Source organism: Diorhabda sublineata, chromosome 4 (genome assembly GCF_026230105.1).
Source record: "Diorhabda sublineata isolate icDioSubl1.1 chromosome 4, icDioSubl1.1, whole genome shotgun sequence".
In the NCBI taxonomy this organism is placed as follows: domain Eukaryota; kingdom Metazoa; phylum Arthropoda; class Insecta; order Coleoptera; family Chrysomelidae; genus Diorhabda; species Diorhabda sublineata.
The window spans coordinates 6,528,484-6,555,240 of record NC_079477.1 but is presented as its reverse complement, the minus strand read 5'-3'; the positions used below and the strand labels follow the sequence as shown (position 1 = coordinate 6,555,240).

The 26,757-nt window shown below is 32.3% G+C and overlaps 3 protein-coding genes and 2 non-coding genes across 5 annotated transcripts; 3 read left to right on the top strand and 2 right to left on the bottom strand.

The window, feature by feature from the left end:
- Positions 1-144: 144 nt before the first annotated feature.
- On the bottom strand, positions 145-11,264 carry LOC130442360 (programmed cell death protein 2-like). Its single transcript, XM_056776402.1, has 6 exons — positions 10,842-11,264; positions 10,413-10,576; positions 10,072-10,349; positions 6,853-7,105; positions 6,540-6,731; positions 145-5,748 (listed from the first exon to the last, which is right to left on the bottom strand). The coding sequence occupies exons 1-6, from the start codon at positions 10,947-10,949 to the stop codon at positions 5,487-5,489; spliced, it is 1,257 nt and encodes a 418-aa protein (XP_056632380.1). The 5' UTR covers positions 10,950-11,264; the 3' UTR covers positions 145-5,486.
- Positions 7,154-7,225, bottom strand: Trnad-guc (transfer RNA aspartic acid (anticodon GUC)). Its single transcript has one exon. It is a non-coding gene; the product is annotated as a tRNA-Asp (tRNA).
- On the top strand, positions 7,243-8,754 carry LOC130442361 (mitochondrial folate transporter/carrier-like). Its single transcript, XM_056776403.1, has 2 exons — positions 7,243-7,644; positions 7,702-8,754. Exons 1-2 carry the CDS (start codon positions 7,422-7,424, stop codon positions 8,388-8,390), a joined length of 912 nt encoding a protein of 303 aa, XP_056632381.1. The 5' UTR covers positions 7,243-7,421; the 3' UTR covers positions 8,391-8,754.
- On the top strand, positions 10,643-10,714 carry Trnaa-cgc (transfer RNA alanine (anticodon CGC)). Its single transcript has one exon. It is a non-coding gene; the product is annotated as a tRNA-Ala (tRNA).
- Positions 11,265-11,828: 564 nt separating the features above from the next.
- Positions 11,829-17,837, top strand: LOC130442359 (pleiotropic regulator 1). The gene is made up of 6 exons (XM_056776401.1): positions 11,829-12,117; positions 12,194-12,551; positions 12,604-12,789; positions 12,912-13,106; positions 14,363-14,481; positions 15,140-17,837. The coding sequence occupies exons 1-6, from the start codon at positions 12,002-12,004 to the stop codon at positions 15,531-15,533; spliced, it is 1,368 nt and encodes a 455-aa protein (XP_056632379.1). The 5' UTR covers positions 11,829-12,001; the 3' UTR covers positions 15,534-17,837.
- The last annotated feature ends 8,920 nt before the right edge of the window (positions 17,838-26,757 follow it).

Below are 26,757 nucleotides of genomic sequence, written 5' to 3'. Positions count from 1 at the left end.
GAATATTACCAACGGTTCCAGAAATTCCAACTTAGACTTCAGCTTATAAATAAATAAACAGAAAGTTAAATCCGTAAGACTCCTGATAGATATTCTATGTTTTTGATGTTATTATATGGATTTTTATGAAATAATACTTCAATGTTTTGTTTCTAAAGTTGTATTACAGTAATTGTTACATATATATGTATAGCAAAAGGATTTTTAAGGAGGCGTGCTTTGATATTGGCAGCATACTCATATTTTATCTCCTAATAAAAGTATAGTCAGTACTGATTCTATAATGACTTGTTACAGATATGTAAAATCATTATAATTTAAATAAAATGTTAAAATATAATATACTGTTTTAAAATCTTCACTGTGAAATTTGGTGATCCATGATTAATATAAAGATGTTAATGATTTTACCTACCCATTTCTTTTGTTAATAATTCAATTTACTACACAACTACAGGGCCTGAACTCTACTTAACATGATTATTGAATAGTGTTATTTGGTTTTACCGAAAATACAGTTTCATATTGGATATTTTTATGTTATTGGGAGTTATATTTAAAAAATTTATTACATTGGTTTTATGTTTATATAAATTTTATTACTTTCTCTACTTTTATCATGCATGGAAAATTCCATCACATAATAAAGTGCTAATTTGTCATAGCCATTTAATAAGTATGTAATAACCATAAAATCACGAATTTCGTCAGACATAAAGGTGTGGAAAAAGTGGATAAATATTAGATTAAACTCAATTAAATTTTCTACAATGGAAAAAGGATAAGATGAAAGGCTTCAGGACTATTAATTTATTTTAAGAATAGATGTTTTACATTCAATAAACATATTTTTCTGTCCATGGTACCACACCTTAATATGAATTCTAACAAATCTATTGCTCTTCTGTATTGAATAACAGTGGCGGCGATTGGACGTTTGGGCAAGGTGAAATATAAAACTAAAAATTGCATTGTAAGAGATTGTTTCATGTTATAATTTAATTTTTGCACCTACAGGGCTTTACTAGAAAATGCGAGGAAACCCAAATACAATTGTAATATGTTCTCTAATTTGGTCTTTAAACACAACCGAACAAGTAGGGTAAGCAAGGGCGTCGCCAGGTTAAAACTAAGGGGGGGCAATAGGGCAATATTATGGAGAATAAAAAATATGAACGCAGTTCAGTCGACAGCATGAAGCGTTACCCTTTGGAAGTCTTTACCTACTTGACGATTGTAATAAGAACGGTTCTAATATCAATGTATAAAACTTGACATGCCCTCGACAGCACAATAACTAAATCAGACTTTGAACCGCGGTAATAATTATTTATTTTAACAAAAATAATATTCAATAAAACGGTGGTTTTTAATTAAAAGTAAAATCCTTTTAAGTTGTTCCGAGGGTTTGACCACGTGCAAAGCTACAGATTGGACACAAATTATACAAAACTAACGTGTATGCTGGTGGACGGCTGTCGCAGAAAGAAATGCAATGCGCGCGCGCACACACACACACCATACCTACTTACATATTTTCATACTGTTTAGTGGCCTTGCGTTTTTGCAAGTCGTGATGAAATGACGGCGATTTTAAAAGCGGACATTAGTTTTTCGGTAAGCCACTGTTGATAAACATCGTATACAGTTGGTGGAAATCTAGAAAATTTCATTGACTCCTAACATATTAAATGTTGCTTTTAACACCCTAAATCATTTTTATTTTGTTACTTAGGCTAAGATGGCGAATTTTAACTTTTTAATTCAGTAATAGAAAAGTACACACGCCAGACAACGAAACAGTTTGCCATGAGAGACGTTAAATACAATGGTAGAAGTATTAACTCAGCTTCAAATGAGTTTGCTATTCCAGAAGCAATATTAAGAAATATGGAAATAATTAGTGGTTTTGTAGGATTTTTTTTACCGAATTTTACACAACATGCTGGGCGTTCCAAAGCCACATTTACTGATGAACAGATATTACAACTGAAGAATTACATTGTGGAAGTCGACCAAAGGGCTTTTCGCTTAACGAGAAAACAGTATATCAAAATTGTGTTTGAATATGCAGAGTATCGTAGCATTGATCACAGATTCAACGTTGATAAAAGAGAGCTGCTAAAGAATTTTGTGAAAATTTTAGAAAAAAGTTCAATATTTCTTTAAGAACACCCGAGTTCACATCCATAGCACGTCTTAACAAACAAAATGTTGACAAATTTTTTAACACTTTAAAAGACCTAAGACTAAAGTATAACTACTCTGCTAACCAAATCTAAAATTATGATGAGACAGAGATTTCCACAGTTCCTAATAAAAATCCAAAAATTCTGACCCCTAAAGGAAATCGTAGTGTTATCAAAATATCACCAGCCAAAAGAGGATCAAATGTTACAGCTTTATGTCGCATCAATGCAGTTGGTACATTTATTCCACTGATGGTAATTTTTTCCCGTGTTAGGATGCAACCTGCATTCATGGATGGTGCTTCCTCAGGATCGATTCAATGGATGACAACAGAAAACTCTATTAAATATCTGCACCATTTTATTTAATAAAGTCAAGCCCTCCAAAGATAATTCCATTTTATTATTGATGGATAACCAAGCTACACATGTAACTCTGGATGCCATAAATTTAAGTAGAGAAAACTACACCACATTACATGGATGGATTACATTTTTTTTTTGGTCCCATAAAAACTGCTTATAGCGTAGTCTGTGAAAATTTTTTGTTAATAATTCAGGAAGAACCATCATCGTTCAAGATATTGCTTATTTATGGATTTAAGGTTAGTTCATTAGAACCTTTAAATTCCGATATCTTTTTTGAGCTAGATTTTATAGCGACCAAAACTATAGACAATCCTTTTGAAGCCCAGGAGAATACTAATCCTACAACAGTTTTACAAGTTCTTGAAAATGTTTTATGTGAACGTGCAAATTTAAATTTCGCTCAGCCATCTACCTACCAAAATCTAATCAAAAACAACAATTAACACCTCCCTCAAGTAACAACGGAACTGGGCTTCCTCCATTATCTCTAGATGAAGTTAAAAATAAATATATTTAATAATTTCCAGCACATAGTTAAAATAGCTTTGGAAGTAAAACAAAAAGAGAAAATGGAAAAAGAACGACAAAAGAAGAAAAAGCCACAAGTTAAAGAAAATAAGTGAAATCAAAAACCATTAAGCGAAAGGTGTTTAGCTCATCTTCAGAATCATCTTGTGAAGTTCAGACAATAGACACTGAAGATGAACTGGATATAATCAGCTCTGGTGATGAAAGGCATTTAATGTGACGACGCAGAAAAAATAATGATCTTTGGTATATGTGTACCAAATGTGAAGAATGGGCTCACGCTGCATGCACTGGACTAGATGTGAAAGAAGCAAAAGTTAAACAGTGGCTTTGTGATTTCTGTCAATAACTTAAATCTTAAGTTTCATTAATATTTGCAACTTTTTATTTTTTGTATTACCAATTATTATTTTGTTTAAATAGATCTTTGACAATATTGATATATTTTTACCTTATTGATTAAATGGAAATTGGTTATGTTGAATATTTCGACGTAACTTTGAATATTCATCATCTTACCCGAGATAAAGTCATCTTAGCCGCACATTATGGTAAGATGACGAATTTGACAGTTTTTTTAAATAATTTTGTCTTAGCCTTAGTAATTCGTACTTATAAATGTTTATGTACTTCATAAAATGAATTACTAATAGATAAGACCTTTTAATCATACTATCGCTTCAGTCCTTGGGTTCGCCGTCTTATCCACTCTTACCCTACAAACAAAGATGGTATAAATTGAAAAAAGGCAGTAGACAGTAATCTAATTTCACATGATACACATCTTCGTTGTCTTATCTGAAATGTAATTGCTTTAAAACAACGCTGGATCTCTTGATTTTCGCCTAGAATAAATTCGATGTTTTAATCGCATCATTTTCAACGTTATTTGAACATAGATTCATTAAATAGTTTTTCTTGTGCGTTTAAAGATACTGGAAGAAAGTTCTGCCGTTGCAGTGGACACAGTGGTAGTCAAAAACTGCAGAAGCTTGAATAAATTAGTATAGTTTCGATTATATTAAAAAAATATATATTCCCTCAAGTTTAAATAAATCGAATGTGATCATAAATTATAACAAGAGCAACTTTTGTAGATAGAAAAACAATTTTGTGAATAATTTCTTGAAACAATACTACCCTATATTCATATGGAATGTAGTAAGTAGTTATGTGAAATTAATTATCCTTATGTACTATAATCATTGTCAAAATATAAACTTAACATTAATTAAACTGATATTTGAAAAAATATATTCTCAATTCGCCCCTTTCAGTTTTAGGAATAAGTAAATAAGGAAGGAAGCTTTCGGAGATACTATTTCCTCTAGAAATTAATATGCATAATTCTGGACCACCTTGTATATGTCATATATATGCTATAAAAGCTAAACACATATTTCACTACATAGATAAAATTTTCGAAATTAGAAAAAGTGAGAAATTTGAATATTTCCATTATAACCACTGAGGTAATATTTTTATTAAGTAAAAATTTTGGAATATTTAGGGTTGGGGGTAGATTTAATGATTTAAACTCTATTTCTGAGCCCATATGTATATCAAATTTTATATTATATTATTTTTATAAATAAAAAAATAAGCAAACAATTTTGAAATCTATTAATCTTAAATCAACAATTACAACTTATTATTCCTTAATTTTTGTACATCCTGTATGAAGCTACTATGATAGATAGAAAAATAAAATATAAGAGAGGCATTAAAAATAAGTGAAATAGAAAAAAAAATAAAATAACAATAATTGTAATAAACTAAAATCTCAAAACCATTGGTATGATATAGAAGTAAAAAATATAGATATGGAATTGAGAAAGATTGCAAATATTGAAGACAGTGAAATAAAAGTGTACCAGGAGGACCAGAAGCCTCAACAGACACCTCAAAAGGTAAAAGAATAAACAACAATGAGAAAAATAAAATTAATTATTTAGAATTCAATAGCAAAAATTATAATTTGATAAACAACAAAAGTAAAGAAAATTTGTTGTTATAATTATTTCAATAATATCAAAATCGTTCAGTATTTTTTGAGTTATATAATATATTATTGAAGGATAAATTCTTTATAAGACTTTGTTACTTTGAATAGACTAGAAATTTAAAAAGTGTAATTTTTTGTTATTGATATCTATATTTGAGTTCCTTAAAATACATTCATGAAAAATGATTTTTATGTAATCTGTTCACTATTATAACACAAAGAAGTGTCCAAATTCCTGATTTTACAGATTAGTGTCTTAATTTTCAAACAACAATCAATTTTATTAAGAAATTAAAAAAAATATTCCGTCTTTGGTGAAATAGAGTTTAGCCGTACCTTACAACATAATTGAACTAAATCTACAAAAATGGAATCCAATCCATCATTTCCAAAAATTAATACAATTCCTTTTGTAAAATCACAGTCTCAGTTCTAAAGATGGTGTCAGAGGACCAACAGCTCTTTCTGCAAGTGTATACCAGTACAGTACCAAATTCCAATCTGGCAATTTGTTTAGGATCAGTTAATAATTTCAATTTGGAAATAATCGTTGAGAGTATCTGAAATTCAAATACGAGATCTCCTTGGCAATATTGACATTTCTTCATTGTTTCTTGCAGGGGGTAGAGAAGAATGGGAGAAGATTCTCTACTATACCTAAAAATTCCATAAAATATGTTATACAGTATATCGAGGATGATCCCAGAAGTTAAAATATATTTATTTTACAACGTAATCTGCTTTTAGCTCCATACACATTTCCCAGCGATGTTCAATAAGTTTGATACATTTTTCATAATAAGAATCGTCAGGCTCCTCAAAATAATCATTAACTATTGTAGTCAATATTTAACCCCATAGTCATTTTTTTCAAGTCTGGCAATAGAAAATAATCCGAGGGGTCTAAATCTGGCGAATAGGGGTGCATGGGGTAGCAATTCAAACTTTAATTTGATGTCTTAATGTATGATGTCTTAATAAAGCAACACTTACTTCTTTGTCAAATGCGGTTCATGTCCAAATTTTCAGTTAATATGCGCTGTACCACACTTTTTGAAATGCCTGCTATGTCTGCTAGCTCGCGCACCTTCAGTCGAGAAACAACCAGTACTGCTTTGTGGATTTTCTTCAACATTTCTGGAGTCATCTTCGTAGGCCTTACGGCCTCGTGTAAACTATGCTACTCTATATTTTACTGTTGATAACTAAGGAGCAATCTCACCCAAAGTAGAATCTAGTTTATCTTTTATATTTGTTGGGCTACAGCCTTTCAAATAAAAGTATTGTATCACACAAATTCACTGAAAACGTTCACTATTCATGGCTACCAAACAAATACTAAACAACGTGCCGTTTTCAAACTTGTAACATATACAGTATAGATTATGTACTAGGTCAGGCCAAGTACTTCTGGGACCATCCTTGTAATGTATTTTATACGTACGTACCTTAAAATTTGTCCAGGATTACTTTGTATTTTGGATAAAAATTGGTGGAACATTTTATCACCGTGGGCAGGATTACTTTTTTCATATTTTTCATAACCTTCTCCTCCTTCAGTTACGCCACCTTCAGGACTCAGCAAATATGAGTTATCATCGTTTTTTTGTTGATAATCCTGTAATAATTCCTTGACGTGTCTGAAAATAAAATTTCAGCTTTATCTGAACTTTTTTTGAATACATATAACACCCGCATTTTGATCTATGTTTTTTTTGCTTTTTATTAAATTATATTAAATTTAAAAAATGGGTTAAATACCTGTCACTAACATTAGCCAGCTGTTTATCTGGCGTTTCTTCCCAAACTGCCATAAAATAGGGAGAAAATTGAATTGAGGAAATTCTTCTAGAGTCTGATTGACAAATATCTTGAGGAAGAGGAGCAGCTTCCTGAAGAAGTGAGGCAATATCGCGTTGCGGAAAAGTTGGAGTATCAATACTTATTACTTCACCTTCATTTCCTTCAATTTCAGCTGTGGCTGAAGGAGAATGTAATCTACCCACAGCTCCTCCTAAAATCATTTTACAACAAAACCTGATAAAACAAGAATAAAAAAGTCCTCCCCGGCGGGGAATCGAACCCCGGTCTCCCGCGTGACAGGCGGGGATACTGACCACTATACTACCGAGGAATATATTTATCCAATTTGTTATGGTGATATCTTCTGTAAGTAACGTTCTATGCTTATCGATTTTTGACATTTACCTTTTTACATATAACCTCAAAATATGGAAACCCGAAAAACAGACATGATGAAATACAATTTTAATTCAATAATCTACAAATATTTAATAATTTCATTGATTTTAATTTTTTGAATAGAAAGAATGACTTCGGTTACCCAACAAACACAGAAAGAAGTTAGTTTATTAAGTCAATTAAAATATGAACATTTAATTGCTGGAATATCAGGTGGCGTAACTTCTACACTTATTTTACATCCTTTAGATGTTATTAAAATAAGATTCGCTGTAAATGACGGGAGATTACAAAGTGTGCCCAAATATACAGGAATAGTAAATGCATTTACAACAATTTTTAATAGAGAAGGTAAGTGAATAAAAGATTTTACAATACCTATCTTTATTTAAAAATTCTAAATTTCAGGTATAAAGGGATTGTATCAAGGAGTTACACCAAATGTTTGGGGAGCGGGAGCATCTTGGGGACTATATTTCCTGTTCTACAATTCTCTAAAAAATTGGTTACGAGAGGGTGATACAAATGTAAGCTTAAGAGCTAGTACTCATCTTTTAATAGCATCACAATCAGGATTTATGACACTATTATTAACAAACCCTTTATGGGTTGTGAAAACTAGATTATGTTTACAATATTCAAACAAGAAACAATACAGTAGTATGATCGATTGTTTATCTAAAATATTCCAAGCTGAAGGAATTCGAGGATACTACAAAGGACTAATACCAGGTATTTTTGGGGTATCACATGGCGCCGTACAATTCATGGTGTATGAAGAGCTGAAGAAAGAATATTGTGCTTACCATTCACAACCTATCAACACCAAATTGAGTACTATTGAATATTTAACATTTGCGGCAACTTCTAAATTAATAGCAGTTGCTACAACTTATCCATACCAAGTAGTGAGAGCTAGGTTACAAAGACAATATTGTGATTACACAGGACTAATAGATTGTATTAAACGAACGTGGATATATGAAGGTTGGAGAGGTTTTTATAAAGGCTTAGGTACGAATTTGTTAAGAGTTACACCAGCTACAATGATCACTTTCGTTACTTATGAAAATGTATCACATATTCTTCTAAAATAGAATTATTTGGATTTTAACACAAATTCAGATTTTATTAGAATTTCATTTTGTTGGGTTTTAAACAAGTCAAGTTCATTTAAATTGCCATAAGCCAATTTATTAAATATTTTATTCTTAAGTGATGCAATTCCAAAGCCAATTTAAACAAAAAAACTGAATTGTTACAGTAGTCATACCAAAGTGGTAATTAGTTGTAAAAAAATTATTTTTAAAGTGAATTCCTCTGTTGTCTTTTAAATGATTTTTTAGAAAAGTTTGTTTTATTATAATATATATTAATGTAATAACTTGATGACGTGCAGCAATTGTAACTGTATTTAAACCAAATATAAATTTTGTTTAAATAAATATTGTTTATCATAAACCTCGATTATTATTTATTAATAGTTCTAATAAGTCAAATATACATTGATTCTACTGCTAAACAAATTACAGAAAACGATAGTAACCAAAGACTGAATCTAGGAAATAATTAAGTTTGTTACAGCCAGTTTTATAATCCCACCCTAGTTGGCACCTTAATAAAGGTCCCTTTAAATTGAAGGGCCCTTTAACTTAGTTATTAAAGTGGGATGATCCCATAATCGATTTTTAATGGTCTGTCAAGTAAAAGCTGCTGTTTAAGACGTTAAAAGGAGGTTGACAATACTCTGTTCTTTTCCAATATGTGTCGTTAGTAAAAGAAATGTGAGTGAAACGTGAGTGTTATTTGATCGCCAACTTTTCTTTTGGCTTGATCTTTGGTGGCGTGCTATTGTGTTTTGTATTTGCCAATTAAATTCTTGCAATTCAATTTTTCATTTCAATAATTACTTTTATCATTTTTAATCGTAACTATTAAAGGTTTTACATGATTGATGCACAATTTTTATCTCTACGACATTCCTTGTTCTTATAATAGATCTATTGCATAAATTCTTGGCGTTTGTATTCGTGTTGTCAAATTTTGTTGTGAGGTATCATCGAATGCGATATCCGCTAAAAGACGTCTCAAACTGCCTTCTCAAAGCACTGTTATTGAATATTGTCTGGTCGTGGAAGGAATTGGCCAGCAAGCTGCAATGTATGGGAAAAAACGTCCCTACGTTACGGTGTCGACAATATTCATTTTCTCTCTCGTTTGAGACACTTTATCTATACTACACATGCTTGAGAATGCGCAGAACCGAGCTGAAACCTCGGAGGATAGAGAAATCTTTGCAATTCTGTTTTCCTTAGTCAGAACAACTTCCACTTATAGAAACTGTCCATATAGAAGTATTACATATATGGTTGGTACATTTTTATCTATGTCGATATATTTTTCGTCTTCACAAGAGCTTGAGTTTGAACTTAATGTAGCACGATATCTAGCCATTGTTGTAAACCTTTTATTTTTTAAAGCTTATTATTGAAAAGATGCCTCGGCTAGCTTAGAATTCAAACATAAACATAACGTATGTTATGTTACATACTCGGAAAGAACAATAATACCAAGAATGACATCTTCACTTGAGTTTTTCAAATCTATTGACAACAAAAATGGCATAGAGGTAACTCGAATGTTGATAAAGATCAACTAAAAGATCTAAACGTTGTTATTTAAAAAAACTTTTTTGAGTCCTCAACCCACAACACCATTGAAAATTACATTATGGGAAGGACAATAATATCAAAATTGAAAAGAAATATAACATCTTACCTTGAGCGCCTTTATTAGCGTTCCTATCATCGACGAATAGATTTCCGAAGCCTGATCTTAAAGAATCTTCCAAAGAACAACTCTCATCATCTTCATCTGACACTTTTTCAATGTTGCTGATAACATTACCATTTTCTTCGTTAAAATTAGTATTGTTATCATCATCCCAGTCATCTGCATCATCACACCAATGTGTTACAACAGATGTTGATTTTGAACTAATAGTTTCTTCAGATTCAAAAGTCGTTTCTTGAGAATGCACTCTAATGCAATACCAGCTACAAAATAATAATTTGATTTATTCAATAAACAAATAGATAGTTGCAAAAAATATTTTTTACCTTTCATTTAAATTCCAACAATTAGGGTTAATACAGGCAAACAAATACAGTGTGCGGTGATACACTGAATGTTCCAGAGGAGCATATATTTGTACAATCAGAGGTCTTGGAAGTTGACAAAGTCCACAAATTGGAGGATCCAATTTTATATTTGGAGGATAATCCTAAAAAGGACTTTTTTTTAAATAATTATCAAACTTAACTACAGACTTTAGGGAATTTTATTTGTCGGGGGTGTAACTCAGTGGTAGAGTGTCTGCTTCGCATGCAGAAAGTCCTGGGTTCAAATCCCAGCTCCTCCATAATCTTTTTTTTTATTTTCTTATAAAAACATATGAAAACACGACAGAAATTATAACGTGGATTATGTAAATAAACATTCAATTCAATTAAAATAAAACACATTAGAAAAGTGTGTTCCATACTTACAGGTTTTCCTCCTATTTTATTGGTACAAAAATTGACTTGATTTTTATATTTTTCACTAATATGTTCATCTTCAAATCCTAATAGCACCGTTTCTCTATTTTTTTCCATATTAAACTCAAAAATTTAAATAATTATTAATAAAATCGGGATGATCGATGAATGTTTTCAAATAAATCAGTCAACCAAATATACATACAAGAAAACAATTTCACATAACCAAATTGCTTTCAACTACTCTGCACATGCTCCGATGAAGGTTATTAGGTATCGATTTGAATGGTTTTATTTGCAGAAATAGAATGAATTAAAATTAATGTTAATAACTATTAAAATATTATATTTCGAGAATCAAATTATATAGTTTATATTTAGATATATTTTACACATATATTGCATGCCATATAAATATTTTATGTGTGTTATGTGTGTTGCATAGATAACAAAATATATTTGATGAGCAGATGAGGTTAAAGCCGGGTCCACATCTCACGTAAATTTTTGTGTTGCGTAGCATTCGGCAAAATTTTTAGCGACGCATATGATTTACGTCAAGTGAAGATGTAGTGACGCGCACATTTCCTACGCAAAAAAATTTGTCACACGACGCACGATATCGAGCAGTTGTCGGTTTTTCAACAATCGTCAAAGAATGTGCGGCACATAATGATGTATATGTGGACGTACTATCTGCCGTCATGCGAATTCGTCAAGGAAATTTACTATTTGTGTTGGATGAGTTTGATCTTTCTTGCTCTTTTTTGTGTTTACAGTACTACCTAATGGCTGAATTAGAACTAAAGAAAAACTATGCCGGTTTCATCATTATGAATTACCTCATTACCAAAAAGTAGGTTAAACTAAGGAGACGTTGTTGGATGAAGAATCTGTATGTAAATAGAACGCCATAGCCTTCAAAAAAATTACAATAATGTCATCAATTAGAAATACGACGTGCAGCTGAGGATCAATGCACAACGCATGACGCAATAATTTACGTCGCTTCATTATTCGTTTTACGGCACTCATTTCCGCGCCGCAAATGTGGTGTGTGGACCCGCCTTAAGATATAAATGAAAAAGTGAGGCTAAGAAATCATAACAAAACTAATGGTATTAAACATTACGTATAATATATAAACGAAATTTGTATAACGTATAGAAATGTTGGAAGAAGTACAAAGGCATTCTGTACACACTCTTGTGTTCAGGTCATTAAAGCGGTCTCATGATATGTTTTTGGCAAATCAAGGGCTTTTGCCTCCTGTAGATGAAAAAGCGTAAGTTAAATTTTTACGTACATAATTATATATCTTGTTACTGTTAATCATCTATGAAAATATCGTGAAATTGCAGTGGAATGATTAGAAAGTTAATTAAAGCAAGAGATTCATATGGAATGGTATTTGATGATGTTAAAAAAATGCAAGCAATGAAGCATCTTAGGGAAGCCGAAGCTGGGCCAAATCCACCACCACCGGGAACTTCCGAGAACCAAAACGCTTCATCAAATGATAATGCAGTTGTTCCTTATACAGATAATAATTTAGTAGTTCGAAACCAACAGAATGCTAATCCCAATCAATTAGCTAATATTATGAAAAAAGCTCCCACGATGCCCAAACCTAAGTGGCACGCACCCTGGAAATTATACAGAGTTATTGCCGGGCATTTAGGTTGGGTTAGATGTGTAGCAGTGGAACCAGGAAATGAGGTATTTCTTTTATGATCATATTTTATTTTTTAATATCTGTTATTTTTTCTAGTGGTTTGCTACAGGAGCAGCTGATAGAATAATAAAAATTTGGGATTTAGCTACTGGTCAATTGAAAGTATCTCTTACTGGACATGTAAGTACAGTTAGGGGTTTGGCAGTGAGTCCAAGACATCCTTATCTCTTTAGTTGTGGTGAAGATAGACAAGTAAAATGTTGGGATCTGGAATATAATAAGGTAATTATAGAATTTTACTAAAATATCAACATTTAAACATTGAGTTGACTTTAATTTAATTTCTGATAATATTTGGAATTTCTAATTATTTTTAATATGAAAGTTTGTATATCTTTTTTTAGGTAGTTAGACATTATCACGGTCATTTATCAGCCGTTTATACTTTGTCACTACATCCTACAATAGACGTTTTATTAACGGCAGGTAGGGATTCAACTGCCAGAGTATGGGATATAAGAACTAAAGCTAATATTCACACTTTAACTGGCCATACACATACGGTATCTACAGTTATTTCACAGGCATCAGAACCGCAGGTAACTTATTTATATTTGAATATTTAAGTACATACTGTAGTGTTCTTCTTAGTCAAAATATACTTATCCAATAATAGAAATCAACTGATATTAAGGGGAAAGTTGGATGCCTTGTCTCTGAATAGATATGTTTCTGGATCAAATCAGTCTCTTTCCAGTGTCACTTTGAGTCTTTCTGCTAATTCACTCTTCTTAACGGAAGTAACAACCTACAATTTTACAGTTCTGCTTTTAGTTCCATCATTTTCAAGTTACTTAGTTTCTTAGCCAATTTCACATAATGATTTATTTATTTATAATACCCCTCACCTGATGTAATGTTCTTATTTATTTAAACAGTTTTAAATGATGGTATATCTTCCTTAGGCAATTTATTTATACACTAAGACTTAATACACTAAACTCTTCACTACACTTTGCACTAAATTATTACTAAACACTTATCTATTTTATTTTTGGTGTTCTTTTTATTAACCCTATATGTTCACTATGACATTAAATTTACTGACTTTATCTGATAAACTGTCGCTTATTTATATATAGTATCAAATAAAAAGGCACAACGAACTGAAGTAAATAAAAGAATGGTGGATGGAAGAGAAGCTTAAGTTCATAAGATCACAGGAGTTATGTAGAGCAGCCAAAATTAGAATATACCAATCAAGAATATAACTAGATATTGAAGTGAAATATGAGTTTTGGTAAAGACAGTAGAAAAGGAAAGTGTTGAAGAAAATTTTTGGGGGAAAAATGAAGCACTAACCAAGAACTGAAATATTTCTATAAATACCCATCAATAATAAGATTCAATTCAAAGAGTGAGTGAGTTAGGGCATACTAAAAGGATACCAGGAAATAAATTTGCAAAAAGGGTCATTGAAGAAGGAGGAGGATGTGGAAGAAGGTGAGGAAGGTCAAAAAACGGTTAGATACAGTGCAGGAAGGTATTAGGGAGGAAAACCGAATTGGATTGTAAAAGTACAGAATTGCAACTTGTGAAGAATTGTGAAATCAGTTTTCAAGGCACATGACTTATTTTTTTCTTCTCATAGTTTTTCAAATGATTTCTGCATTATCGCATCTAAGGACGAATTTATGTTTGATAGCTCCGATTGTCACAAATATTACATTTGTCAACATGTAAAATTAAAATGCATGTTATTACTATTGAGAGTAGAAATAATATAGAAAAATGCAAATTCAGTATTATAGTACTCTCAGAATTAACTGTCATTGAATATTAATTGCATTTTTAGGTTATTACTGGATCACATGATTCCACAATTCGATTATGGGATTTAGCGGCTGGAAAATCAATTTGTACGTTGACCAATCACAAAAAAAGTGTGCGAGATGTAGTTTTCCATCCAACACTGTAAGTAATATCAACTTATTACATTTAGCAATGTCAAATTTTTATTAAACTTTAGTACAGAAATATATAGTAGTTTATTTTACAAGGCCATTAAATGGAGTATAGTTCCTTTATTGAATTTTTTCATTTGGCGATACTCTGTTTATCTGCTATTACTATTGTGACAATTAGTGGACACATCTCTGTTGTAACACCTATCTTTGTGGTAAATTCTTTGTTGTTTTTGTATTGTAGAAAGTAATCAGAATCAACTCTGTTATTTTTGTCTTACTTCACCTGTAGTTAACTCTGTTGAAGTAAAAATCTTAATTTCATTTCAGTAAAATTATTTTACTAGCCTTATGATATAATGTATCATTTTCCAGACGAAAAATGACAATGTAATGTAGCATAATACACTGCAGTATGATTTTTTTTAATAACATTGCACTACATTTATTTTTTGAAAAAGCCGTAGCTATAAAACATTTTTCTTGTTTCACTGGCTAGTTATAATTTCTAAGACAAAGTTGATAGTGAAATTTTCAATTTTTAGAGATGTTACCTCACCAGATATATACTTACTGGTATTTAATATATAGACATTATATTTATTTGGCCTACTTGTTAGATATAGTTGTATTTTCAATGTATTCAATCCTATATTTTTTGATTTTAGAAACATGTTTGCTTCCGCTTCACCAGACAATATCAAACAGTGGAAATGCCCCGACGGAAAGTTCATCCAAAACCTCTCGGGTCATAACACAATCATCAACTGTCTAGCTGTCAACCCAGAGGGAGTTTTGGTATCCGGTGGTGATAATGGTACCCTTCACTTCTGGGATTGGCGTACAGGTTATAATTTCCAAAGATTACAAGCTCCTGTCCAGCCTGGATCAATGGATAATGAAGCTGTTATATTTTCAATGACGTTTGATAATTCTGGATCAAGACTGATTACAACAGAAGCTGATAAAACTATTAAAATTTATAAAGAAGATGATACTGCTACCGAAGAGAGTCATCCTATTAACTGGAAGCCCGATATACTTAAGAGAAGAAAGTTTTAAATAAGTTAATTTGTAATAAAAAGACAAAAGATGAAAATTGGTATACTGTTTTTAAAATTATTATTATGTATTTCTTAAATTTTTTATTGTAACAATTATATAAAAGTGAACCTATTGGTTATTAGCATTCCTTTTTATGTTTAATACATACTTCTTATCAATAAATTCTTCTGACAATGAAAAAACATGAATTGTATGGCATGGTATTTGGTCATTTATTAATCTATTGACTTGTATCAAATTAAATATTTGGGAAAATTTCCTGGTGGCCAATGAATATGAAACACCAATGCGCCTTTTTCATATCCAAGAACAAATAATTGACTCGCATGTTTAAGTCCATGTCCATTAATTTGACACATATAACGCTTTTAGTCCTTATTTAAAATATGTATTCAGTTTAGAAACTCCACAAGTCTTCAAAATGTCGCACATCCGCTTAAATAGTGTCATAATAAGCGTTTGGAATTAATTCCAACTTTAACTTTCACTTTTCGGATGATAACTGAAAAACTGACAGTTACTGCGATAGTAACTAATTACATGATATTATTTGAGATAATATTTTCAAGTTTTTTAGCACCAAGAAAACAATAAAAGAGATTTTCTATTTGAGCGGAGATGTGATGTGATGTTTCTGGTAAAAATAAACATATAATGACTCCGTGACGAGTGGCATGCGCAGATTGCTTATATTTAGTTTGAAAATGTTGTCATTTGAACAGATGCTTCTGTTAGTCTTAAAGGGACTAAAACAAGTTATTAATAGAAATGAAATTATTAAAAGTGCACAAATGAAAGGCAAAGAATATTTGAACAATAGAGTCATCCATGTAAATAAAGAGACAATGGGTGAACCATATCGGCAAAGTTTTGTTTATCAAGTAAATACGTTTTGTTATTTTTAGATGTAGACCAACTGTCTTTTTAAAACTCCCGAAGGTGATTGACAAGAGAAAAGATAAACACCATGCATATTTGCAGACTTTAATTCAAAGTTTAGGAATTTCAAAATAGTTCTTACTTTTTTCTTTAACCGGCGTTAAGGTTCTTTGAGAACCAGGGCCTTTCTGTCCTGGTGCCTCCATCGTCGAACCCTTTTCTGGATTAGATTCCATGATGTCAGTCTATTGCAAATAATTCTTGCGGGTGCTCTTTGAGGCACCTTCAAAATAATGCAAAGCTGAAAAGCAAATCATGTGTACACTAGTTCGAAAATTTTTTAAAATTACTTTTTTTAGTATCCATGAAATCACTGTAGACCTTGGTGTTTGGCTAACTTATTGGCATTGGGAAAATCATCTAATAATGGAAGAGGTAAAAATAGACCAAGGAATGCAAAACCTGGAGGAGTGATCTGGGAAATAGAGGAAAATAATTACTACCTTAATTAATTATTACACACAGAAAATGCTTGAATTACTTCTTACAAAGTATCCTAATACAAACAAATTAAGTTTTTTTAATATTTTTTTTTCGTGACTAATCGAAGAAGGTTTGTAATAATAAAAAAATTATCAATTAGGGTGCAGATGTACTTATTGGCTTTGTTAACGTGAGGTGTGCGATCATTTTAATCCTACACCATATAAAAGTAAATATGAACAAATATAATAAATTTATGATAACTAGAAGATTTATAACCCGATTTTTGCGGTGTTCATTATCTCTATGTTTACGTCTTTAGAGATGAATTCAATGACGTTTTGAAATTTCTAGTTCCAAAATCAATAAAATTTTATCATTTTTTTATATAAAAAAGCAATAAAGTACATCATAATTCTTTGAGTTGATTTTCAGTATTTTAAATCAAGATAAATAGACGTCGAATTTAATAAACAAACTGTAAATATTTCAGATATATATTTTTTTAATTATTAGTAATTTTGATGTAATAAAGTCTTTAAAACAAAAAATTGAATAGTATGAGAATTAATATGAGAAATATTTTAAATTTCATTTCCTCATGGCTTAAAAAAAATAAATTTATTGAAGAAACCAAGCCGATTATAAAAAAAGATTAATGGGGAGTTTCTTCGCTTTTGTCAAGATTTAATAATAAATAAATGACAGAGAAATGTTTTGTCTCTGAAATAATAAATAATAATAATTTCAGTACTACACTGGTATTATTGTGATATATAGTGATGACCTGAAATGATTATTTTTTAGGTCATTATAAATATAATTGAAAAATCCTGAAGAAAAAAAAAATGAAACTACACGTTCCGAATAAAATTATTTATCTGATTATTTCAAGAGTAATAATAACCTGCCTAAATGTTTTTAAATTGGAAACAGTACTATTTTATTGAAGGATTTTCTTAGCAGCAATAGTGAACTTTGTGATTTTAAGAAATAATAAAATCAATCAATTTTTAATTGTTTAAATTACCACCACACTCACAGCAAATTATCGTTAAACTGGGTCAGTTTCAGTTGGAAATATATTTTAGACTATTTTAATTTCATCCAATTATCCTGATATCTGATAATTCAACTCGAAGGAATTCCTCGTATCACTATGTGACTAACTTTAACAACATAATTTCTGGATCTAGAAGCCCTATCCAGAAGTGCCAACTATATATTGATGACCCTAGATTTCGGAGGACAATGAAAATTGGACAATTATAGTTATAGTATGGCTTTATATGAGCTCTCTTGGGACATTACCAGACCATATTCACAGGCTGGTTTGTGAGCCCTTAAACAAGTTTTTGCACCAAACCTATTGAAGTTTTTTAAAAAACAAAAATGAAACTGAATTAAAGAATATGAGAAATATTTTAAATTTTATTTCCTCCTGGTTTTTTAAAAAACGAATTTATTTAAGCAAACAAGACGATTATAAAAAAAGATTAATGGGGAGTTTTTTTCCTTTTGTCGGCATTTAATAATAAAATAATGATAAAAAATGTTTTGTCTCTGAAGTAATAAGTTTCAATAATTTCAGTAGTATCCTAGTATCATTGTGATATATGTATACTGAGGTCCTGAAGTGACTATTTTTTAGGTAAATATAATAATTTCAATTTGAATCAATGAAACAATTTTTAGTTATTTTTCAATTAGCACCCACAGCCAATTAATGTTAAGACTGAGACAGTTGTTGCCACAGAACATACCCTAAAACGGTACACAAAATGAAGCATGACGCGCTCTATATGTTCTTAAATGTCAAATTTAGTTCAACTTGTTGAGAAACTGTGATAACACACACAATGTTGTGTGTATGTGTAGTTTGTAATTGCAAATACCCTGAAAAATAACTTTTCAGAGTGAAAGGCTGATAGAAATTGTAAGTTCTCATGTTTATATAACAAACAGTCGGCTGGTTTATGAACCCGCAAAAAGGTTTACATATAAAAGCCATTGAAGGCAACTGATAGCACTTGGATCATGAACTGACTGATGTCAGCTATAAAGAGGATATCTAGACTATGAATATGTGCTCTTATCTCTGGCATCGAGATGTGAGACTAAGAGGAGTCGACCCATTCGTCCAACTATGACAAGACATAAAAACAACGTATCCGATTGAAGATAATTTGTGAGTGTAGTACTGTAACTAGACATGGGGTAGTGGCGAATCCCTTTTTTGTCCAGTTTAGGTTATATTAACATTTTATTCCTTCATTATATTTGTTTGTTCGCTTTTACGCCGAAGACGCAGTCGAGGACTTACTCCCGGCCGTCAGGCGGGGCAAGACAATTATCCCTCAGAAAAGCATAAAATATGAAATGCACTATTTACATATATGTAATACTTCTATATGGACAGTTTCTATTAATGGAAGCTGTTCCGACTAAGGAAGACAGAATGGCAACGATTTCTCTATCCTCCGAGGTTCCAGTTCGGTTGTGCGCATTCTCAAGCATGCGCAGTATAGACAAAATATCTCGAACGAGTGAGAAAATGAATATTGTCCGCACCGTTATGTAGGGACGTTTTTTCCATACCAACTGTCCTTATAAGAGTATTACATATATGACTATTTATTCCACAAAAGATGTTTGAAAAACTAATATATACGGTCTCCTTAGATGTTAAGGGTCATTAGTATATAGGTGGACAAAATGAAAAACATATTTGGTTGTACTTTATATCAAATGACGTCACCTCTTTATGTAATGCCTGATACAAAGGTTCAGGTTGCCGTTCTTACCACAAATTTTTAAAAAAGCCAACACATTTTTTCTACTATTCACATTTTTGATTAAAATGCCGAGCGTTTTCTTTTGTTTCACCTAAGAGTTTTCTACATAACCTCTATTTTATGCTACAAGCATATTTATTTCTTATCCTAGCGTATGGATGAGACAAAAAAATTGTAATATTGATAAAATACCTTAAATTGTACAATTTGAACTTAATATTAACAATAGATATTCAAATATCGATGTTTATGAATACTACCAATGTTGTACAGATCATTTCGAGTAACGTGATTTAAAATGTCGGCCATATTGTCGTGGTGAACAAAAAATATTTTATTTCGTTTGTGTATAGAGAATTGATTGTTGAAAAAATGAAAATGAAACACCACTACTAATGAGGACGCCATTTCAAACTGGCATAACATAACGCGATTAGGCTTGATTCTTAGCGTATTCAAAACAAAAAACGCAGAGACAATACAACTTTTTGGCGGTAAAAACTGTCAAATTTCAATTTTGTTTTCTTTCGCTTCTTTAACAATGAGAGGAATATAGAAGTCAGCTGCAAGAAGTTGAACTGTCGATCAAGCATAACGATTCTTTGAGTAAGTTTTCACTCTGTGTGGTTTAATGGGGTTATGGCCATAGAGATAAAATAAAAGATAGAGAGAGCAAGGTATGGGAGCTTGTTCAAATGAACCCGAACTGCTGATAGAGAGAAAAAGAGCATCGGTGTAGTAGTCTCTATGTTTACCTATTCTGTTCGATTTGTATGCTAGGAACGACAAAAGAAGGGAATAACAATTATTGATTTTAATAGTTTCTAATAATACAATTTCCCATATATTCATGGTTATACCTCATCACGTGATGAAGCCTATAACAAAAAACTTACTCTACAATAATTATTAACATTACTTTTGATAATTCTAGTAATTAACTTCTTAATTAAATATGGCGGATACATGTTTATACTAATATCTGGTTGTGAGTTTTTTATCATAATATGTTTCAGTAAATTAGTTGTTTATTTATATTGTACGTATAAAAATATCAGCAAGTTTAACAAATAATTAAATATCACTTAATGTTCAATTTTAACATAAACAAGTTTTCAGTATAAGCGTAATAATCGGACAATGAGTCTCAAATAAGAAAATGCGTATGAAAATTTTTCTAATAGGATTGTTCTTCACCATACACACATACATCAGTACTACTAGATGCGTATCTTGTCGAGAGAATCTTCCCTGCCACATGGAAACAACAGAGGCTAGTGCTTCTGCCAAAAGGAAGCAAACTTTAGTTTTGAACTTTGGATACGGTCTGCAAAGTATTTGAAGGCATACTGACTAGAAAATACAAGCAATCGTAGAACCGTTATTTTGTTTTGTTAAAGACAAAACCTAAAAAGTACTGTCTGGTAGAAGCACTAGATTGTTGTCGCTTCCAAAATAGTTGTTTCCTTAACTTTGCCGGGTCGTTATAAGTTTTATCAGTCCTATCCGAGGCTACTTTCTTCGTTTTCTGAGCAAATGGCTGTTTTACATGAGGTAGGTAGCTAGCCTTGCCTTACAACCCTCCTCTTTTATCTTGGCTTGGGACCAGCAGCATGGTCGTTGAGCTACTCAATCCGCCCAACGGCCATACTGGCAGAGTGCGTACAAAGGAAAACCTAGAACAAACCGAAAGTGACAGAAAAGCTGAACATAGAAAGCCTTAGCGATGATACCACAAAATACCTCTACCAGCAAAGACTAAGGAAGGCAATAAATGAAAACAAGATCTTGAAAGATGATACCGTAGAACTAGCATGGAAAAGATTAAGTACTAATATAAGGACAGCTGCAGAAGAGGCATTAGGCAAACGAAAGGTGAACCTAAACGGAAAGCCCAACACGAAACCATGGTTCACACACGAAAGCAAATCACTTGCGGAAGAAAAAAGGAAAGCATATCTTCAATATAGAAGTCAAACAATTACATATGCTGATTACAAAGTCGTGAGGAATAGGACAAATGTGGAAATACAAACGATTAAGAGACAATTCTGGGAGAAATACTCATCAAACATGGAAAACGACTTATATGGGGGACAAAAAAAGATCTGGAATATGATAAGGAACATCAAAAGACCAATCAATGAATACATCCACACGAAAAGAATAACGTTAGAAGAATGGGAAAGGTATTTCCATGAACTCTACGGTGACATAATAACAAGCCAATCCACAGAACAGAAACAAGAAAATATATCTGAGGAAGGAGAAGACATCCAATAACAATTAATATCAAAAGACAAAATTGAAGCAACAATGCGCAAGATGAAAAATAGGAAATCACCAAGGCTGGATAACATTAATAACGAGCTTCTTAAATATGGTGGCAATGAATTAATAGACCAAATGCATGTCATGTTCAACAAGATATACGACCAGAGAAAAGTACCAGAGGAATGGAAAGTAAGCATAACGATCCCCGTCTTTAAAAAAGGGGAAAAGAAAAATCCAAATAATTATAGAGGGATCAGCCTCCTAAGCACGACTTCAAAATTACTAACAAAAATTATTGCAGAAGAAATCTCAAGTAGCGGCATGAGCGAAGAACAACAGGGATTTAGAAAAAATAGATCAACCATACTCTATGACCAAAAGGTCATAGAGTACAATAAAACCGCGTTTATGTGCTTCATAGATTTAATAAAAGCATTTGACAGAGTGAGATTACATGACGTCATTGAGCTACTAAAAAAACGAGGCGTAAACCAAAGGACAATAGACATCATTCGGGACATGAACAACGGAAATAGCACATATGTAAGAGTAAACAACGAACTCTCCAGTAAAATGCCAGTATCAACAGGGACCAGACAAGGAGATAGTCTCAGCCCAATACTCTTCAACATTATAATGGACGAAATCATAAAAGAAGTCAAAACGGCAGGCAGTGGATACAGAATGGGAAAACATGAGTTTAAGATAGTTTGCTACGCTGATGACGCGGTTGTGATATCTGAAGATGAGGATAATCTGCAAAAACTGCTACACAGATTTGAAACAGTTGCAGGAGAATTCAATATGATCAAATCGAAACAAAAGACACAATCCTTGACAATAGCGAGAGAACCAAGAAGATGCAAACTGGCAATTTATAATAAAAGTGTAGAACAGGTTATGTCTTTTAAATATTTAGGGGTAAACATCACGAGCAATAGGAACTTGAAACAAGAAGTCAAAACGCAAACAACAGCAGCATCTAGGATATCAGGATTCCTTCGAACCGTGATATGGAGGAATAAATTTTTAAGTATCGAAAGCAAAACACGGATATATAAAACTTGTGTCAGACCAGTAATGACATACGCCATAGAAACGAGGGCGGAGACTGCAACTACTAAACGGATTCTTAGAACAACCGAGATGGAGACGCTCAATCACAGAGAAAACACTAAGAGACAGAATAAGGAGCAATGAAATCAGAAGAATGTGTGACGTTCCGGATATAGTGAGATGGGCCAGAACTAGAAGAAGAGCATGGAGAGATCATGTCAATAGAATGAACAACGATCGACTGGCGAAAATCACAAAGGAAGAGAGACCCAATACAAGTAGACCGCATGGAAGACCACCAAAGCGCTGGTATGAGAGCTGGTCCTCGCAGTCACAACTTAGGCTGCCTCTTTGAAAACACAAGACACAGTCTTAAAATAAGAAGAAGAAGAAGCACTAGATATAAAGAATGTCATCAACACTGTCATATGGGGAGTACATTGTAGCTTTTCGCAAGAAAGACGTGCCATGATACTTACAGATGACTGTACACACACAGACACTTCTGGAAGTGATTAAACTTCCACCAGGATTCAGAGCTTATGAGTGTAAAGGTTTCTGCAGTAAGAAAACAGAAAATAAAATCGAAAGTAACAATTCAATTTAAGGGAATGCCTAATGGAGTTCATATATAATGGAAAAACAAATAACTTTTTAACGGAATTAAAGTTTTTAACCCAAAGAACACTCTCTTAGCAATAATCAAACTGAAAGTAACAAATAATTCATGGCATAAGAATTAAATTGTAGATAAAAAAACTAATGTCACTACTATAAAAGCGTGGGGTGCTTTGTATGATGTTTAACTAATTTTGTATCTTGTAACCAATAGGATTCTGATTTTTTTGAATTAAGAAAAAAAGTGGTACATCTGGTAAGAATAAGTTCAAACGAAATAAACAGGTAAACAGTTCAGAAAATGCTCATATGAAACACTGCAAACATTATCTATTCTCAAAGCAGTAAAAGTCGTCTTCTATCTCCGTAGTTCACATTAGACTCTATGTAACTACTGTTTTATTGTGCAGAATGTCGCTGCTCTATCAATAGAAGACTTTCAATTTTACATAATTTAGAAATACTCTGCAGGGCTTCTGTGGAAAATTTTAGAATTTAGAGAGAGAGTAAAACTTTTGTTGTCTAACTAAGAACAATCTCATAAAACGTCTTTGTTTGTCAAATATTTCTTCAATACTCAAGCCTATACAGTCTAAAATATCGGAAAATAATTTTTTTGTATTGTTCAACTGTTGAAATAGGGTCAGCTGCTTTAGATATTTTTTTAAAACGTAAGTTGAAGATATAGGAGAACAATGACTGTTACCATTTAACCTTTGAGCATATGAAGTTGTAAGATGTAGGTAAATGAACTGCCAATTTGTCAACAAATTGTGAATGGTCGTTAAGTTTCAAGTTCCGTCACAAGCGGATATTGATTATGCATATTGACAGTCTGCTAGCCCCTTTTGAGTCAACATTTTTTGAGATAGGATTAAAAAACTTTATTTTGATTAACCAATATCAACATGTAAATAAATACCTTCAACATTATTAAAATTACAAATAATTTTTTTGTAGATACGTAATCTATTAATACTCTCTTATTTGTATTTTGACGTTCTGTGTAATAAATCTTTCCTATAAATGATAAATTTTAGGCCAGTGAATTTTTCATCAAAAAATTTGAGCCCTTAAATTGGTACCGATTATTTTATGATAACGTCCTTTGTCATGTTGCGTGAGAGTTAAATAAATATAATTTCATAAACAACTGGTTTTAAAATCTGAAATTAATAAAAAATGACTTCTGTCCAGTGAGAGGATGTTCGAAAAGAGCATACAAGGATCTAGTTCGTTTTTTTCTAATTCTTGCTACAATAAAAGGTCATAGTGAAAAATGTATACAATAACGTACTCTTCGACTGACCTCCAATCATTTTCTTAAACTCTCTTCTTGTTAGCATAGCTAAATGTTACGTCAGTAGATTTTGCAAGAAAACAGAGTTTATCTTTTAACTTTGCAATGCATTTTTCGTCATATATTTCAACTAAACTTTTTAGTAGCGATATTGAAAGTTCAACCTTTCACTGGCAAATGGCTCGCAGACTCTAGCAATCGCTAGTGTGACTCCTCGTTGTTAAAAGTTATTAATTAGTCTTATTTACTTATTTACTTCAGGGTTTGACATTTGTGGTGGCAGTGAAGTACACCAAGATGGAGTTGGCTTCTATTTTGGACTCATTACATAAATCAACAAAACAAACCGTAATAAAAAGAAATCAACAAAAGTGCGTCCACCAGTGATTCTTACATGTCACGTGATAAATCGAAGATTGATTATTTTAGCACATAACTTTAAAAAGTCCTTGTAGGTTGAACAAACTTTACTTGTATCGTGAGAACTTTTGAGGAATTCTTGGTGCTCTACATTTTTCAAGTTATTTCTGGGTGTGTAGTTTTGAGAGTCCAGTACGAATATTTATCTAGTGAATTAAGAGGCATGCGTCTGGCTGTCATTGAATATTTGTTATCGAAAGGCAATAAACCTATTCAAAGGAGCTGAGCTGAATTCAAATGTATCAGATTTAGTAACGATAAGGGTCCCTTCACAATCTCGCGAGAATCTCGCTGAAAATTCTCTGCGAGAACGTAGTGAGAACTTCTTTTGGGTACATACTCTCAAAAAGTTCTCGCTACAGTTCTCACTACGGTTCTCACTACAATTCTCACTACAGTTCTCACTAAAGTTCTCACTACAGTTCTCACTACAATTCTCACTACAGTTCTCACTACAGTTCTCTCTACTGTTCTCACTACAGTTCTCACTACAGTTCTCTCTACTGTTCTCACTACAATTCTCACTACAGTTCTCACTACAATTCTCACTACAGTTCTCACTACAGTTCTCACTACAGTTCTCACTACAGTTCTCACTACAATTCTCACTACAGTTCTCACTACAGTTCTCGCTACAGTTCTCACTACGGTTCTCACTACAATTCTCACTACAGTTCTCACTACAATTCTCACTACAGTTCTCACTACAGTTCTTACTACAATTCTCACTACAGTTCTCTCTACTGTTCTCACTACAGTTCTCACTTCAGTTCTCCGCTCGATAACGATGGATGCTGAAGTGACCGCGGCAAGTTTATTGTTATTCGCATTTGCATATTATAATTACGTGTATGTTAAAGAGAAAATAATGATTAAAAAGAAATGGCGAAAAATCATTCAAATCGGCGACTAGCTCGTTTCTGAGAAACATGCGAGTGTGGAGTCAATAAACCTTCTCGCCTGTTCTCGCGTTCCTTTCTGGCGCTGTTCTCCATCTTTGCCGGAGAACAGCGCGAGAAGTTGAGAAAAATACGCGAATCGGTTCCACATTTGCATATCTCACGTATCTCTTTCTTGCGTTCTCGCGAGATTGTGGAGGGACATTAACGACTAGTGTTCAGGACAGCCAAAAACTGGTTATAGGCACGTCATAAGAACGCATTTGTCATATACTGACTGAAGACTTATGCATGTGTGAGCTATTCGCTCGTTGTTTATCCACAACTACACTCCTGAAATGGAAAACTGTGAAGACAGTGCATTGGAAAGGGCAAAGACGTTTTCATCGGCTGCAAAAGTGATGGTGACTGTTTTTTGGAATAGTCTTGGGATTCTGTTTATCGGATATCTTCAACAGGGTAAAAAAAACAGTAGAATATCACGTATCATTGCTTGA